Source organism: Drosophila montana, unplaced genomic scaffold (assembly GCF_035044405.1).
Source record: "Drosophila montana isolate Dmon_TW-CO22-7 unplaced genomic scaffold, ASM3504440v1 contig_3848_1, whole genome shotgun sequence".
Lineage (NCBI taxonomy): Eukaryota > Metazoa > Arthropoda > Insecta > Diptera > Drosophilidae > Drosophila > Drosophila montana.
The window spans coordinates 3,583,026-3,600,248 of NW_026998720.1; the positions used below are offsets into that span (position 1 = coordinate 3,583,026).

The 17,223-nt window shown below is 36.6% G+C and overlaps 1 protein-coding gene across 2 annotated transcripts; it reads right to left on the bottom strand.

Annotated features, from left to right (window-relative positions):
• Positions 1–343: 343 nt before the first annotated feature.
• On the bottom strand, positions 344–17,059 carry Axn (protein axin). Of its 2 annotated transcripts, XM_064697141.1 has the most exons (12): positions 16,005–17,058; positions 13,788–13,851; positions 4,993–5,329; positions 4,695–4,927; positions 3,938–4,624; positions 2,586–2,720; positions 2,362–2,458; positions 2,157–2,291; positions 1,852–2,092; positions 1,639–1,783; positions 1,226–1,576; positions 344–1,153 (listed from the first exon to the last, which is right to left on the bottom strand). In XM_064697141.1, exons 3-12 carry the CDS (start codon positions 5,083–5,085, stop codon positions 1,027–1,029), a joined length of 2,244 nt encoding a protein of 747 aa, XP_064553211.1. In that variant the 5' UTR covers positions 5,086–5,329; positions 13,788–13,851; positions 16,005–17,058; the 3' UTR covers positions 344–1,026. The 2 variants fall into 2 exon arrangements, with proteins under 2 accessions (XP_064553211.1, XP_064553212.1); XM_064697142.1 differs by lacking the exon at positions 2,586–2,720 and having other exon boundaries at positions 16,005–17,059.
• Between the last annotated feature and the right edge of the window lie 164 nt (positions 17,060–17,223).

Below are 17,223 nucleotides of genomic sequence, written 5' to 3' on the forward strand. Positions count from 1 at the left end.
CAATTAATGTGTTAAGCAATTATGCAACTATTGGAGCAATTAGCACTCATCGTTTGATAAATCAAAAGAAATTTGTGTCCAATGGTAAATATATATTTATGTATATAATATAGACGAAAGCACAATACATATGTATATTTATATATGTACACATGTGTGTGTGTATATATATATACATATAAATACATAAATTCAAATGTACATACATACTATATGTAGTATAATAGATTATACAAAAATAAAACAGATTATATTTTGATTTTTTGTCAAGTTGAATAGAACTTTGTTAATATCATCATATCATAAAATGCACATTATAAAAATATTAACAAAATTTATTGCAGGCAGTCCATAGTTAGTAAAAAGTAACAAACAAATCCGAATTCAGGAATACCCATAGAACTGTTTTCTTGCTTTGTTTTTTTTTTCTTTTGTTTAAATTTTGCAATCAATTCTTTTTTCTTTGTGTTGTGCTAAATAATCTCTATTGTGTGTGTGTGTGTGTTAAGAGCCACCAAATGGTACGCGGGATATATAAAGTGTTTAAATGAATTTCAGATCTTCGTTGAGTTTATATGGTAAAACATACAAAATACAATAAATACATATGTAAGTGTACGATTCGCGTTGTTCGACTTATAACAAATACATATACATCAATTTAAACATTTTATCGGTGTTAATTCATCATTCTTTATCATAGGCATATGTATATTTAAAAAAATACCTCCAGATGTTAAGGACGAAATTATGAAACACATTACTCCCCCTACCTACCATACCTACCACTAACCAAACTTCGATGCAGTCCCCCTCCCCGCCCCTTCCTCACGTACAATAGTTTGTGATGCTTGCAAAAGCCTATTGAATGTACAGTTAGTTCTATTTAAGTTTTGATTTCTGGGAATAGCTTCTCGAGTTGTATCTCTAAGATGTACCATACATATCGTACATACATACATCAATCATTATTTACCCCCCATTCATAATTTAGCTTAATAAAAAATCTACACTTAATGCTTAAGATTACTCGGATGGTTTGACAAGACCCATCGCTTTGTCTCCGAACAACGGCAGTATATCGGAGTCATTAACAATCTCTTCCTGAATCACTGGACTGTCTGGGTCTTCACAATGCGTCTTAAAAAAGAATCTACAAATGGCATAACAAAATTTAGTAAATTTTCGGATAATATGTGGAATACTACTTCTACTACACACATACCTAAAGTGACCCCTTCTAGGCAGAAAGTCCTTGAATTGGCGCAGGGTCGGCTGAGTACCGGGTATTTTGATTCTGTAAGGAACTGGCTCTTCGCAGAATGAAAACACCACAACTGTTTCCGGCGGCTTGATAGGCAGCGGCGGTGGACAAGCTACAGCCTGATGATGATGCATTGTGCTGCTGCCGCTGCTGCTACTGCTGAAGGTAGATAGGGGCTGTTGCTGTTGCTGCATGGCCACCATATGGGATTGTAGCTGCGGTTGGGCATATCGACGAGTGCGACGCGGCTCGTCTTCCAGTCTTCGTTTTGCTTCCTCCAATTTTGAGGCCGTGCTTGAACCAGAGCGGGAGCTGTATAAGATATTCAACATAAAATAAATCTATTTATTGCAATTAGCTGTTGGTAAATATACCTAGTATCTTTGTATTTCATGACAGTATCAGCTGAGAACATGCTGATGCCGCTGTCTGTGTTCATTGAAGGCCATTTATTTGTTAGCTTCCTAGAGCAGGAACTGGGATCGGGCATGGATTTTGAGTGCTTCATTGAGTGCCCACCTGTAGAATGCAAGAGATGGAAACAATTAGACAAAGTAGATTAATAAATTCAGATTGATCAAACTTACTCAGGCTCATGGCACCATCACTGACCATGCCCGAGTCATGTGTTGCCGTGCGTCTTCTCGATGGTATGGGCGGGCAGGGTGACATAGTCCCAGGTGAGCGATGCGGCGTTTGATCTTTCCACACACGCGACACATGCTGGTCCAAAATGTCTTGGTCGTTGTCTTCATCGAGCGCAAACTTTTCACGTATCGCCTCAGCGAATGCACGATCATTGGCACTGGATGCAGTGCCGGGCATGCGCTGCAATGTTGGACAGATGACAGCATATTACTATATAAATATTTTTGTATATTCCATTGTTTACCTCTAAGCGCGCACGCTCTTCTAAATCACGCTTGCGCTTCACCTCCTCAAGCTTGGGTATCAGCAGGGACAACAGTTCATTTTCCGAAAGCGGTCTGTGCTCGTTTGAATGTAGTCGTTGCGTGCGGGGTATAACCTAGGTATAAAAAGTATAATTAATTAATTAAATATGTATATGCATTGGGGATGACTTTTTCTTTAGGTACCTGAAAGCTGTTCGTTTCCTTATTCGCCATGGCGCTCTGTCGTATGGCCTTGCTCTCCGTCGAGCTGTGTCTACGTTCTATGTAAGGGCGGCCATCCCTGGAAAAACATCCGAATAGCAGTTAGTATAGTTAGAATAGCAAAGTTAGAGTCCGAATTTATGCCTCTCTTCAATGCCCTCTAGCACTCCAGCTCACATTGAGTTATCTTAGGACCAATTACTCACATTGAACAACTGGACAGTGACATTGTATCGGAGTCGGTGCGGCCGCCAGAGCTAACGCTTGCCCTCTCCGAATCAACGCGCGAGTTGGGTACAAAGGATGTATTGGTGCTCGCAGTATACACATAACCATGAGCTCTATTCGCATGCGGAACACATTCATAAAAAATGGGGGCAACATAATTGATGGATCCATGCAATGTGTTTTGTTTTATGTACAGAGCAAATCGAGGAGTTCCAGAAATTAAAATATGTATACAAAAAATTAGAAGAAAAAATAAACAAAACGATGTTTATAAATCCGTGTTGTTGTTGTTGTTGTGTGTGCAGATGGGTTCGTTACGGTGAGTGTCGCATTTCATGGTTGTATGTTTGTTGTTGTTGTTGTTGGGTGGGTTCGTGCGTACGTGCGTTTGTGATCGTACAAAAATGTATTGATATGTAAATAAAAAGAAAGCATTTTAAATAAATTAACACAATAAATAATAAAATATAAATATATGTATATTATTTGAAACAAAATAAAAGCCAAGAATTCGTTACTTAACTATTTTACATATCACTATAAAATAACTGAAAGTCTATACCCCTGACCCTCAGTCTAGTACATACATAGTTACTTGTTCACATCGCCTTTCTTTGCGATTTTCATGAATTTATGTCATGTTTATAAGTTTTCGTGCTACTTTAAAAACTAAGAGAGCGAGAATGCGATTGAGAATTGGATTAACAAAGAAAGCGACTTAAAGAAAAAATGCCCCCCTTCTAGATTAGCTTCTTAATACGTTAACGGCATCTTTAGAGTTATCTTTATTGACTTAACTCATCATACTAAAAGAGTATATATACTTTTCGAGTTTGAAATTGCTTTTTGCTACTTGTTTTATAAATTAGTCCAAATTTCATAAAAGCCTTGCATTATGATGAATGATATATGCACAGTTAACGATATTCAAAGAATTGAAGATGAGAATAATGTGTATATGACTGGCATAAAATATGTACATGCCTTAATTATTAATTAATTATTTACTTTTACTTATATTAAATAGAATGCTAGGCAAAATAATAAAAAAGAAATGTAGACTTTAATACTTCTACACTACTTCTTCTAATTATTTCCTCTATGCTATACAATTTATATTTAGAAACAAAAAATTGTGGCTTTAGAATAAAATTCATGAATCTAACAAACTAATAACTTATTTTATAACAATTATTATAGAAAATCTATGTTCAATTTTAAAATATTATTGAAAAAGTATATAGCTTATGTTTGAGTCTATGCGGGATATGAAATAATAGCAAAACTTGTGCTAGACAAAAATGAGATTTATTCGTATCAAATTACATACCCGGGAGGTCTAATTTCCAGTCTTCTTTTCTGAGTTGCTATCAAAAGGTCGCGCGTGAGACGCATAGGTAAATCGATATGCTGGCGACCACCGCCCTCCACCTGCACCTTCTCGAAATCATCGCAAAGCGACAGCACCGAATCCTCATGCAGTGTGGGTAGTGTGGAGCTGCGTGGCAGTGTGTCTGTGGCACTGATGGAGCCACTGGAGCTAGCTGACGTTGATGGGCCGTAAACGCTGCCGCTGGCACTACAAGTTCCAGCTGGCAACGGAGCCCCGCTGTTCATCGGCAAATTGATGAAGACACCCGGAGGAATCGGACCACTGCCGCCTGCGCCTGTTGTGACCAACAGCTGCTTGGCAGTTGCCGTCGGCAGAGCACAGGCACCGGCAGTGCTGCCATTGTTGCTGCCGCAACTGCCGCCGCTTCCGCTGCTGCCCGCACTGCCCGTTGCGGTGGCGCCGCTGCTGCTGAAACGTTCCTGCACTGCGGACATATGCTGTATGTACTGTATGTACATCTCAGAGCAGAGGAAGCTCGGATAGATGTTGTCCCGTATGGTGGCCTCCACATGCTGCTGCATGGGATCATAAATGTGCGGACTGAGCGGAATCTCATTCGATTTGACGGCCTTGATTTGAGCGCGCAAATCATCAGAAATGGACAGTTGGCTTTTGCGCAAGAATCTGTGAATGTGAACCGAAAGACGGTTATTATCAAATCGAAAGCAGTTCCGAATTCGTATAAGAGTCTTACCTATATATGGCTCCGATGATTTGCTTAACCTTCTCGGGATCTGTTTGCTGCTTCAGACCCTCGCAGGCAAAGTAAAAATTGAGATGATCATTGTAGGCGGGCGCCTCCTCCTCAACATACTTCTTGAACAACTCCACCCCATCGCGATCCTCAAGCAGATGATTTAGCGTGCGGGCCCAGTTAAGATAAGATGGAGGTGAGTTTTTTGAGGTATCTATTACCCCTTCGGTCATCTGTACATATATCATTTGATAATGGAACTTCTCCGTTTGTCTAGTATATGTTTTAGCTTCATTACCTTTTTAACACGGCTCTCTTCTCCGGGTACAGGTGGTCGTGGTCCACTACACTCATTATCACCATGTTTCCGGAATCCCAATTGATGGCTCATGCCACTCTAAATTCGCTCGCTTCTCGCCTCTTTTCTTGTGGTCCGACAATTCTCCACACTTGGCTTTTGCTGTGATGCGTTCTAGCTTTTTATAATATTTTATCTAGTGCTATGCTTAAGCTAATTGAATCAAACGTGTTTTAACAAATCACAAACGCCAGATATTTTAAAAATATTTGGGATATGGAAGATGCTCCTGGTGCATTTATTTCGTTAGCGAATTTGGAAGGCAGTTAGACAAGGCCTGCAAAATAAAAAGGAAATTTTTTAAATATATTTAAGTTGAGATAATGATGTTATTGTATTTCAAGTGTTTAAAGAGGTAGAAGTTCGAGCTGCCAAAAATTAGAATTGTGCAAAAATAAAACTATTCATTACATTTAAAAACAAATTTTTAAATAAAAATTAATTTTCAAAAATATGAGATTTATGTATAGAAATATATATATATTTAAAATTTCATAATATTCATCCATTGTTGGTTTCATAATATATAAATTTTCGATGGTTTGAATCTTCTCTGGAATCTGTTTAAATTTCCTAGCGAATAGATAATGATTCATATTAATAACTCATTGAAAAGAATCGTTACAAATGATATTATCAATGATTCATTAAAAAGAATCATTCAAAATAATGATTCATACTAGCCTCGTGTTATAATATATATTTACCATATGGTATAAATCAGGTCTATCACCAACAAGTGTGTATATGCGAAAGGCTCTATCCATAAAAATAATTTATTTTTCAAGTTCAAGTGAACGAGGGAAGTTTTCAAAACGTATACCTGAACTTACCAAGCTGTTGAAATTTTTGAGTTGTGCTTAAATAACCATGTCTCAAAATCGATATTTATCACTATTATGAAAATTGAGGAAAAAATCTATATTTATCAATACTATGAAAATTGATAGCATATAGGTTGGTTTTGAATTAGAGCTCGCTTCATAGTAAAATATAAATTGTAAACCCAAGTTCAAATTGAAACTGAAATTGTTCCGCTTTGTTGACTTGAAATAAACCTTGCAATTAAACTTCTTTTTTATTTATTAGTTAATTTTATATAAGTATTTATTTGACTTAACTGAGTTCTTAACTGAGTTAAGAACATGTATGTACATGCAAGCTAAAATGAGGGGAGGACTACACATAATTTCAAACTAACTAGTTAAGTCACACAACAAGCTGCACTCAAACAGGAATAGGTCAACTTAGTTGTAAAGGAAATGCAATTTGAATAAATGCAAAAGTTAAAATTGAATGCCGTTTTACGTTACGTGCCGCAAGGGAATGCAGATGTATTAAGTCATGTGCATGGTATGGAAAATGTAATGCTCTTAACTGACATTTATTGGACTCCTTTGCGCCTGCAGCGTCAGCCCCCAAGCGCCATGGATGCTGATGAAAGCGCAAGCATATGACCACAAGGAGTCGCATTTATTTATGTATAATTTGATATATCGAAGAAAATTGAATGGCGGCCATTTTGAGAGCGTTTTTGATTGGTTCACGTTATCGACCAATACAATATACCAGTCAGGGCAGAGCAAAGCAGGGAAGGGTAGGGCAGAGCCCATGGCAAAGGGAAGGACAATAATCCGTGATATACGAAATTTGAAAATGGAACGCGCACACACACACAGAGAGAGAAGTCGAGCAGGGGTCGTTGGTGGTGGTGGCTCTGCTTCTGTCTGACGCGCATGAAAATCAACAAAAAAACATTTTTTTTTCAGCTTCCTCTTTTTATTTTTGCCGCAGTCAAAGCAACAACAAATACATGAGAGCACTGTCGCCGCCAACAACGGAGCAACGACGACAACGGCAACAACAATCACAAAGGACGAAAACAGCAGCAGCCCATCCCAGGCACACACACACACACACACACACATAAACATGCAAACTACACACACACACGCACACACATACACAGTGATAAAAGCGTAATAAAGGGGGATGAACGTCTGCTGGGACAACAAAGAGAGCGCCCGAGCCAAGGAAACTCATCAAAACGCCATTTGCATAGCACTCCATTACAGCCAAAAGGACAAAGCAAAAGGCACAATTAAAAACGCTCAACACGAGGCGCACACACACACACACGCGCGCACACACATACAAAGCGCCGACAGAGACAGCGCGAGATGCAGAGCCATACATCTATATATCAACATACATATCTATATCTTTGCATGCGCCTAGAAAGCGCTGGCCACTTGAAGCCCACTCGTATGCCTCCCTCCTCCTTCTCCTCTTGCTCCGCCTACGCCCTTCTGGCCACGGCGTAAAGGCGCCCAAGCCGAGTCACTCAAAGCCAAACTATTGAAAATGCGCGGCGCCTCCTTCAAAACGCGCGAACGATAAGTTGTTGGCGCAACGAAATCCTTAGCCACGCGAAATACCCTCCAACATCAAAGGATCCAGCTGGCTTTTAAGCATATAATAGCTCCTTTGGCGTGCACTAATGCAACAAGGATGCCAGAATTGTCTAAGGCAGCGCTACTTAATGCACAGTCTCGACTTTTCTCTGCGCAAAGCTCTAATCAACCAACAAAGGCATAAGAAGGGTTTGCTTTACCTAATATCCTAAGAAAAAGTTAAAAGATATTGGATGTGCCATATCTATAAAACGAACTGTATATTTAATTTAAAAGACCGAGCTGTCTCTAGATAATATATTGATCAGTTTGTATCTTTGCGAATTCGATTTCAAAGCTTTATCTAGGAAGGTTTTTTTTCCAGATATAGATCATATACGGATGTATGTATATACTTTAATCATGTCTGATTGAGGTGTCTTTATATAATAAGTTATTATTATATTATTATCTGTTCAGTTATATATTATATTCTGCGATTTATATACTTTAATTGTGTAGATCTAATAAGTCGGATCTAGCAGAGTTTTGTATGGCTGAGACACCATTGGTAAAAATAGATGGCAAGCCATGGGGTCGTATACTGCTAGACTCTGGGCATTGCTAAACTATATGGAATAGTTATTATTTTTACTATACTGAACCTATTATTGCCTTATTCAAGTAATAAATTAAAGTATGTTGCGCCGTAGCGGGTGTTATAGGGATATCTTAATGACAAAATCCTTAAACTCCAGGAAAAAGGAGCACCTCTGTGAGGTATACCATATTTCCATCATGTTTTTTTATATCGATCAATCAGCTATATACTATATTATATATATTCTAAAACATAGTTAGATCTGGCTAACTCCTTCTATCTTTAAGACTGTGAAACTGAAAAAGTTTGCACAGAGACAGGCAGACGACGGGCATGACTTCATCGGCACGGCTGTGAAACGAACTGTTGCCAGTCATAGATGCGCTACACATTTCGTGACAATATTATAATAATCTCTGCAATACGATTCAAATAGTCTAGATAATATGAATACTAGTATGATTAATATAAATACTTATTCATATTTTTATATCCGAAAAAAAGGGTATAATGGTTTTGTACAAATGTATGTATAACCGGCAGAAGGAAGCATTTCCCATAAAGTATATATTCTTATTTTTGGTCAGTATCAATAGCCGATCTTCCCATGTCCGTCTGTCTTCCCGAATATATTAACGCAGCGATCTCAGAGCTTATAAGAGCAAGAGACTTGAACCATTGACGTAGGTGGAGGTAGGCAGGTAGGTAGGACGCGCAGAACGAGTTTGTTTTCGAGCATCCACAACTTTCACTGTTGCCAAGCAATCGATATAAATCGAAATCTAGTTTTTTGAACGTATCTTCTATGTTTTAAGAACCAGAAGAAGAAGTCAAGTAGATAAGTAGATACGGACCAAGTATACGTATATCTTTGCTGAAGCGGGATTAGGTAAAAGAATAAGGTTCCGACTATAGCTTTTCTACTTATTTGAAATGAAAAGGTTGATGCATATATAGAAGAATATATATACATATGTATATATACTCGACCTGCATCAATTTGCGTACATATTATGTATATGAATGTATATATTTTTTAGCGTAATTATTTTTGACGATAGTTAATCTAAATATCAGTTTACATATATGTGATATTTTTAAATCGCCTAAATATATGTGTTCCACGGATCTCAAGCTAGAGTCTCCAAATTAGACAGGCAGATAAGATAAATCGTGCCGACAATATTGCCGCTCCCACAGTCATATAGTTCTAAATTTTCAACAGTCGCAGTTTAAAACTCTCTGCCTTAGGTTAACAATTTTTAAAATGCTATCCGTATGAACCAGAAGACTTTTTGCCAACCGCTTTCAACAGTTTTTTCAACGTAATTAGAGTATTTTGTGGTCTGATGAATGGGACTCCAAAGTTCTTAAGTTTCAAGAGCCTCAGGTTATGAAACAAAAACACTTCTCAAACCCAACAAAAAGTATTTTTTTGCCAACTTAAATAGTGCGAATTTGTTACTAGGGGTTCAATTGCAACAAAATCAAAATATAGAGGCATTCGAACTATTCATAATAAACAACTAATTTAAATTGAACTACAAATTGAGAGCAGCGAATTGTCCGCAGGATGCAATTGAAAAGGGAAATCACTTTATTAAATTATTTGTACGCTATATAATAATTATGTGAAACTTATTGTGGCAACGAATTCTATTGTATCTTAGTTCCAGCCGGTTGAATGCCAGAGATTAACAATACACCTCGGGGCAGAGCCAGGGGATAGGGAAGAAATCCCCTTGACGGCAGACAACAGTTGAGGCACGAAACATTTTATTATCCCTATTAAATTTTGTACGCTTCACAGGATAAATGCCTCTTGCGTATATATTATGATTATTCATAATGATTGACAGCGGCTTCCAAATCGAGAGTCTCTGTTGAAAGACGTTGCCGCTGCAGGATGCTGCAGGATAACAACTGCGGTATGTTGGCATTTTCTCATCTTTTCTTTGTTTTTTTTTTTTTTTGTGCGATCTTTAAATTGCATACTTACAAACAGATAACCCGCCTGTGCACAATTTGTGCGAGGTGTATGCCAAGGATCTTCTACTGACTGCCAAGTGACGATACATCCAATGACAATGGCTTCTCAGGCTAAAGGTGCCGGCGTTTTGGGATTCTCAACTTGATTACCAACTGTTGACAAACACGAGCCACACACAAAAATGTCCTGACAAACGGCACAAAGCTAAAGAGTCAAACTGAATCCTGTTGCCGTTGACAGCAGCAGCCCAGGCTGGAAACTCGGTCCACAACTACGAATGCACCCTGTTTACGCTGCATATGCGCGAGTATAAGTGTGTGTGTTTGTGTGTGTGTGTGCTTATATAAATGGCATAGTACATAAACACATTTTTTTTTGGGGGTTGCCCATGTAACTGCTGTCAGTTGGTTAGGAGGGTGGCACTTGGGAGAGGGGTTTGTGAGTGGAAGGCACGCTGCTGACTGCGTCTTTTTGGGGCACAATTGTTGCATGTGCGTTTTAATGGCCTTGCAAAGGGTATTATACATTTGCAACAAGGTATGTAACGTATACAGCTCGATATGTATCTTCAAGCGGATCATTCAGCTGAGTATAAATACCTGAGTCGATATAACCATGTCAGTCTATCTGCTTAAACAACCCCCTTTTAATAAAACATTGCATTCGTTTGTCATTGAATTATCATATTTCGAGTCAGCCGGATCTCCCAGATATTATATACTAGCGGTTATTTCCCGACACTCGTCGGGCCAAGCTTTTTTCTTCCAATTTTAAACATTACTTATCCATATATATTTAATAATATTTTCCAGATACATAGATATTTAAAAATGAGTTTGATGTTCATCGGATGAAATGAAGAACGAATTTTTGAATGTAGACCTATAAAAATGCAACTTTCGCTTGCACAACCTTTCACCCACATTTTCAACACAAGATGGGTTGAAATTTACTTTCGCTAAGCTTCTTTATCTTTAAAACTATCCGTTTTTTCGCAAATTTTCGAACCTTGCCGGTAGAATTTCCCAAATTTTTGTTTAAGCATTTACCTTCATCACGTAAGGTTGTTTTAGTACAATTTTATAGCTTCTTACTTACGGTTTGAGCTGTTTGTTGATCAATCAATAAATCAAGACACGCAGTTCTTAATATGGAGATTAAGTTAAAGCTCTCGAGAGAAATTATCGATCGGATACATAGTTTTGTGTGAACTATTTTTAAGTATTTCTAGATATCGTATCGAAAGACAGCACGAAATCACGAACATTACTTAAATAACTGCATAGAAACTATCAATGAAAAAATGATTATTTAAAGAAATTTTTCTTCTGCTTTAAAACATCCAAAATAATTTCAGCAAATATGGGTTTTCCTATGCTTCTAACGAAGACTGCAATTTGAATATTAACCGAACCGATCCGAAACTGGGATTACCATTTTGTTCTATGATTCGAACTGGTTGATCAAGAAATAGGCAAAGCTAAAACTATAAAGAAAAATGTTAAGCCCAAATTTATTAACATTTAAAAATTTGAAATTACAATATTTTCCAAATATGAAAAGTTCGAGAATTACAACATTCGAAAAATATAATGAACTGAATTCTTTTAGAAATAAGTTTGACAGTAGAAGGTTCAAAGAAAAGCCTGGTTTCATAAATGTGGATGTAAAAGAGCAATAGCTTCTATGTATCAGAATACTAAATTTGGTTGGTAAATCGGTTTTTTCGAAGAATAAAGTAACGTTGTGTAGGCCAAGCATAGAAATATGTCGCAAATCCGTTAAATGTTTGCAAGGGTATTTAAGCTTCGGCAGCATAAAGTTAACTAATGCCAAAACGTTATGTTGAATGCGGCGTTTTGCATTAATATTGTGGAATATTAGATGATTGAGTAAGGACTTCGAGCACTTGATACTCCAATCAGTGAGGCTGAGTCATGCGAAAGCTACCACTTGGACAGCCGCTGGCTAAGACCAGCCAGCTGCCCCACTCCATCCCCCTAATAACCGCCCAACCCGCTAACTGACTGGCCGAGCGACCAACATAATGACTCTTCATGTACAACAAACACAAAGGATGTTCATTTCAAAGTGTCAGTGGTTGCGGCCTGTCCTGGCAAATGCGCGCAAAAGAGACGCCACTACGGAATAGAAGTTGTTGTGTGTGTGCACGGGCGTGTGTGTGTGTGTGTGTGTACACAACCAATATGCGCAGGTCCAGAGGCTGTTCTCGTACATACAATGAAAGCAGAGTAGAAAAAAATAAAACCAAATCCAAACAATTCGAACAGTCCATGTACTGTCGCACACAACGGGCGAGGGTTGCATTTATTGTGCCCCCACCCACAATTATGGTGCACTATGCTTGCTTTTTCATTTTTATATATATATATATATTTTTTTTAACCACCCTCTCTATCAGTCAGACTTTAAAAGCAGCCGCGCTTTTCAACAAAACTCCAAACAAACATGAACATTTATTTCCAATAAGTTTTAAAAACAAAGAGGCTGTGCAAAGCGGGGCGGGGCGAGGGCGGGCTGCCGGGTTGGGGTTCACGCTTGGTGCTGGAAACTGCAGCCGGCGCCGTTTGTTTCTAATGAGGTTAAAGGCAAATTGCCGACGACCGCCATCGCTTTGAGCTTTGAATGTTGAGTCTGATTCGAGTCTAGACTGCAAAACTGCAAAAGCACACAACTCGCACATGGAGCACACCAATTGACCTTCGTGTGTTGCTTGTGTTTTAAACAAACTGCAAAAACTTTACTTTCGCTCGGAACAAAAGCATATACAATCTTTTCACACAAATACGTATATATTAGAGTATATAAATAAGTGACAGTTCATCATATTAAAGTTCGATCATGCACATCAGCTGACATATATTGCTGTTAATACATTATATAGATCTTACATATTGCCATATCTCTGATAAACCTTGCAGCAGGTAATACAAATTTTTCGTCAACTGTGCCTTTTAGAAGACATTTAAAACTCCATAAAATAATAATAAAATATAAAATTTTTCATGTCTATTTTTATATAAGCTAGTTCCTCAGCTTTGAAGCATTTTAAAAAAAATATTGCTTAGTCCCTCACCTCTTGCTTTTGCAAGCAGCACATGTCCTGGTTCGGCTGACTGACTGAAGCTATAAACAAAACCTTTTGATTTTAAAATCTCTTAACTGAACTTTCCAATTACAATCTTTATTTATATTGATTCCAATTTACAAGCAAAATCTAATCAACATCGGACTCTACTATATCATATTGCACCTGTAGAAACAATCGGCTCGAAATTGCGTTTGTTTTCTTAAATAGTTTGTTTAAGCTCGACTATTACAATCTTCAATAGGATCTTAAAGTTTGAACAAAGTTAACAGCATCGGATTAATACATACATCATATAGCTCGGTTATATTAATATAGCTTTTCTCTGTGCTCCTTACATTTTAGAGAAATACAATATATACCGAGCTCCTATGTCATCCAAAACCTATGCGAATAATCCGGTTTTTTAAATAATTTAGTTATTTAAGTATGTTGTTTTGATCCATTTTACGATAACTTAATTATTATAAATTATCAAACTTCTTCACTTTACTTTACTCGACATATCGTTTATATATAAAATTAATTTATATTATTTTGTTACGCAGAAATATATATATTGTTTACGGACGTAAATCGAGTATTTTTTTTAGTTGCTCTTAATCCGTAAATCTTAACTTAAATAAATAGAGAAATACTTACATGTGTAATTTGCATTAGGTTTGTGTGAGATACAGAGATCTTGGGATTCTAAAAACTGCAGTTTCTACAAAAAAAAGAAAAAGATTTTGAATTGTTTTTGTTTCTTTTATCAATGCGTTTAATATAATAAGAAATAAAATGTTATGTAATTTGATAAAAAATCTGATTTAATATTTTGAATGTATATAATGAGCATATTTTATTGTATAAAAACTTCTGCAAGGGTAGAAAGTGATTTATAAACTACAATTTTATTACTAAACGATCTTTGAGATATTATTGAAAAAATAAATATTGAAGAATTCGACGGCATATATTTCTTAGAGTTCAGCTTCATAGGTAAATCAAATTGTAACAAGCTCTAATTTTTAAATGCCATATTATTCTACACAAAAATATAAATATATTGATTATTAATTCCCATTTTTTCAGGCGTATGCAAATTTCATATTTCAAAGTTATATTTCAAATAAATTTTCGACTCAAGATGCATGCAAAGCCCGAAAATTTTTCTCACTAATCGATCTGATTGCATAGCGACTACTTTATGATTAACACGCTTTAACCAGTTCTGAATTATAAGCCTGCAAAGTGTGTTAAACAGTTTAAAGTCACGCATGATTAGATATTAGGCTTAAGTATTTACAAATGTGAAACAATCGAAGAAAGCAATAAAATTCTGGCTCCTTGAAGTGAAATTTTTCTTCATTGCGCACAAAATTGAATAACCCTTAAAAATGTGGTTCGATTTGAGACAGCAGCTTATTTTCCGAAGAAGGGTGAAATTACAAATATTTTTCGCACGACTTGATGTAAGCAACGCGTTACTAAAATCATTGAAAATATTTTATTGAATTTCAGCTGGAATTGATTGAAATGCTCAAATTGCCAAGCAAGGAAACAATCTCTTGTGGTTGCTTAAAATTGATATGGTAATACTATGATTATAGTGGAACTCATGATACACAACACGTAAAACGACGAAGGTTAAAAATTCATGTAAACATGGCTAACTGTTTGCAGATATGTGGGAGCTGTGGAGCTCGTAATTGCTGATATTGATGAAAATCTGTTCAAAAAAGATCTGTTCATACAAAAAATACATTTTTCGACCGATGTAAGTAGTAAAGGGAAACTAAAAAATGCCGAGTTTGATCGAGATATATCGAAAAACAATCAAGTTTTCCATACAATTATTTAATTTTTGACGGATCGTTCTTGTGACAACTATATGATCCAGTGATCCCCTGGGGCCGCTAACAACATATGTACTGCCTGCAACAGAAAGACGGACATATAACATTTTATGACGATATCTGTAAACCTGAGGGACTAATATCGGCTCGGCCGTTGATACGGATAAAAAATATATGTACTTTAAGGGAGATGTTTCCATTTCTTTATAAAGACATGATAAACATTTTTAAAAATAAATTAATATCATTAAAAATTATCGGCTTGTAACTACTCAACGGATCTGGAAGCGAAGTCCCACTAAATGAATACCCAAATATTACCATAAAAAGATAAATTTATAAAACTGATAGCTCGATTAGAAAATTTGTAGCGAACATTTTAGATATATTTGAATATTAAGATTTAGTATAATACCAGTTTGACCTTTATGTTTCCCCATACAAAATTACTGTCATAGGAACAATCGGTCGAAAACAATCTTGGTATGAACAACTTGTAATGATTTTCAAAATATCTTGTCCATTTTGAACAGGTGCGAGTTTTAGGACCTTTTAATATTCATACATATCAGCAAAATCTTACTAACATCAGATTACTTTATCATATAGCTCCCATAGAAGAGCTCGAGGGAAAAGAGTTTTTTTCTGTTGCTTTACACAAAAAGCTATATGTCTGGAAGCGTATTTAATTCTTTTGCAAACCTAAGATAGATCTGCATTTATGTTTAAAATAACTTTTATTTTGATATTAGGCTTTTCTCTCAAGTCTTCGTTGTTAATAGAGCATTATATATGTATGTTTATGCATACATATATAATAAATGTTGCATTTATATATTTTTAATTTCCATACCGAGGATAAAACCATTGCAGCATTGTCCTTAGAAATTAATATCTATGGTATATATTGTATGTTATCTATTTACATGTATATTTGTACTTTAGTAGCCATCATTAACTAAACCAAAAGATGCAAAAGGGTGATTATCAAATGGAATATGGATCAAATGCATATACGCACCTTCGATTCGCTTTTATGCCATTTGTTTTCCTTTAATGTGGTTGATAGTGTGTGGTCCTCGTGCGTAGCAAATGCATTGATGGTGGTAACGAGGTGGGCTTGGACGGGTGTATTATTATTGTAGCTCTTGCTGTGGCTGTAGCGGCTGGACGTGATATCGATGGCAAATGCGACGAGGAAGATTTCATTTTGATTTAAATGCTCAACGAAGAATTTATTATAACTATAATCCGTAATGGGAATTGCACGAGTAAAATGGGCTAAGAATGTTCAACAATGTGCCAATAAACGTAAACAACGAAATGAATGTAACAAGAATTGGAGAGGCACGACAATGGCAAATGATCAAATTAAATGCTAAACAAGGCGAAGGACGAGCAGCAGCTCCAGCTCCAGTTGCAGTTGCACTCGCCGGTTATATGTGATTATATGTGTGGTGGCAGCACCAGCGCTGGACGCGAACTCTGATTTCGTTAGGTGATAGTTGCAATTGTCTTTGAGTTCATTTCCTTGCAGTGTCAAGGTGCGTCAATATTCGGCTGCCCGTATTCACGCTTCAATATCGGACGTATATTTATTTAAATCACTGTGGTGGTGGCAGGAGTAGGAAGAGTCACAAGCAACTCCTCTGGCAGCTCTCGGCCAGAGAGAATGCAGTGAAAATCGTAATTTAAAGCATTTTTCATTTCAGCTGCACATCCAAAGAACCGAAACATAAGTTGAAACTAACTTATACATTGCTCAGCACTTAACAATTGCTTTATGCATATATTTTATAAGATGCTGCTTTTAGAAATTTTTATTTATTTATTCTCGTCTTCTTTTTTTTTTGTGTATTTGTATTTATGTTGCCTCGGTCCTGCTGCTGTTGTTTGATTTCAATGGACGTTTTTTGCTTTGGGTAGGTTTAAATTTGTAAATGTTTCAAACGCGTGCACATTATCATCGGTTCACTGTTATTATTAACAAAATGTTTTCAATGAAAAACAAAATATATATTTATTATTGAGGCAACTTTTGTTTGTTAGCCACTTTGAGGTTAGAACAGCAGAGTTGTGTTGCGTCTGGGTATGTTGCATTGTATCGATATATCGATACATAGCTTACATTTCGATGGCAGAGTGGCTCTTGTCTGCGTTTTCCTTTGCTATTCAATACAACAGCGGTTTAAATTTACGATACTTTTCATACTAATCTTGGTTTATCAGCAGAAAATCCA

Bases quoted from the DNA above. Each gene is read 5' to 3' on its own strand.
- Axn (XM_064697141.1), bottom strand. From the start codon at position 5,085: ATGAGCCATCAATTGGGATTCCGGAAACATGGTGATAATGAGTGTAGT. The intron at 1,784-1,851 runs GTAAGTTTGATC...TGCATTCTACAG, and splicing joins TGATGGTGCCATGAGCCTGA to GTGGGCACTCAATGAAGCAC. The intron at 1,154-1,225 runs GTATGTGTGTAG...TGCCATTTGTAG, and splicing joins CCTAGAAGGGGTCACTTTAG to ATTCTTTTTTAAGACGCATT.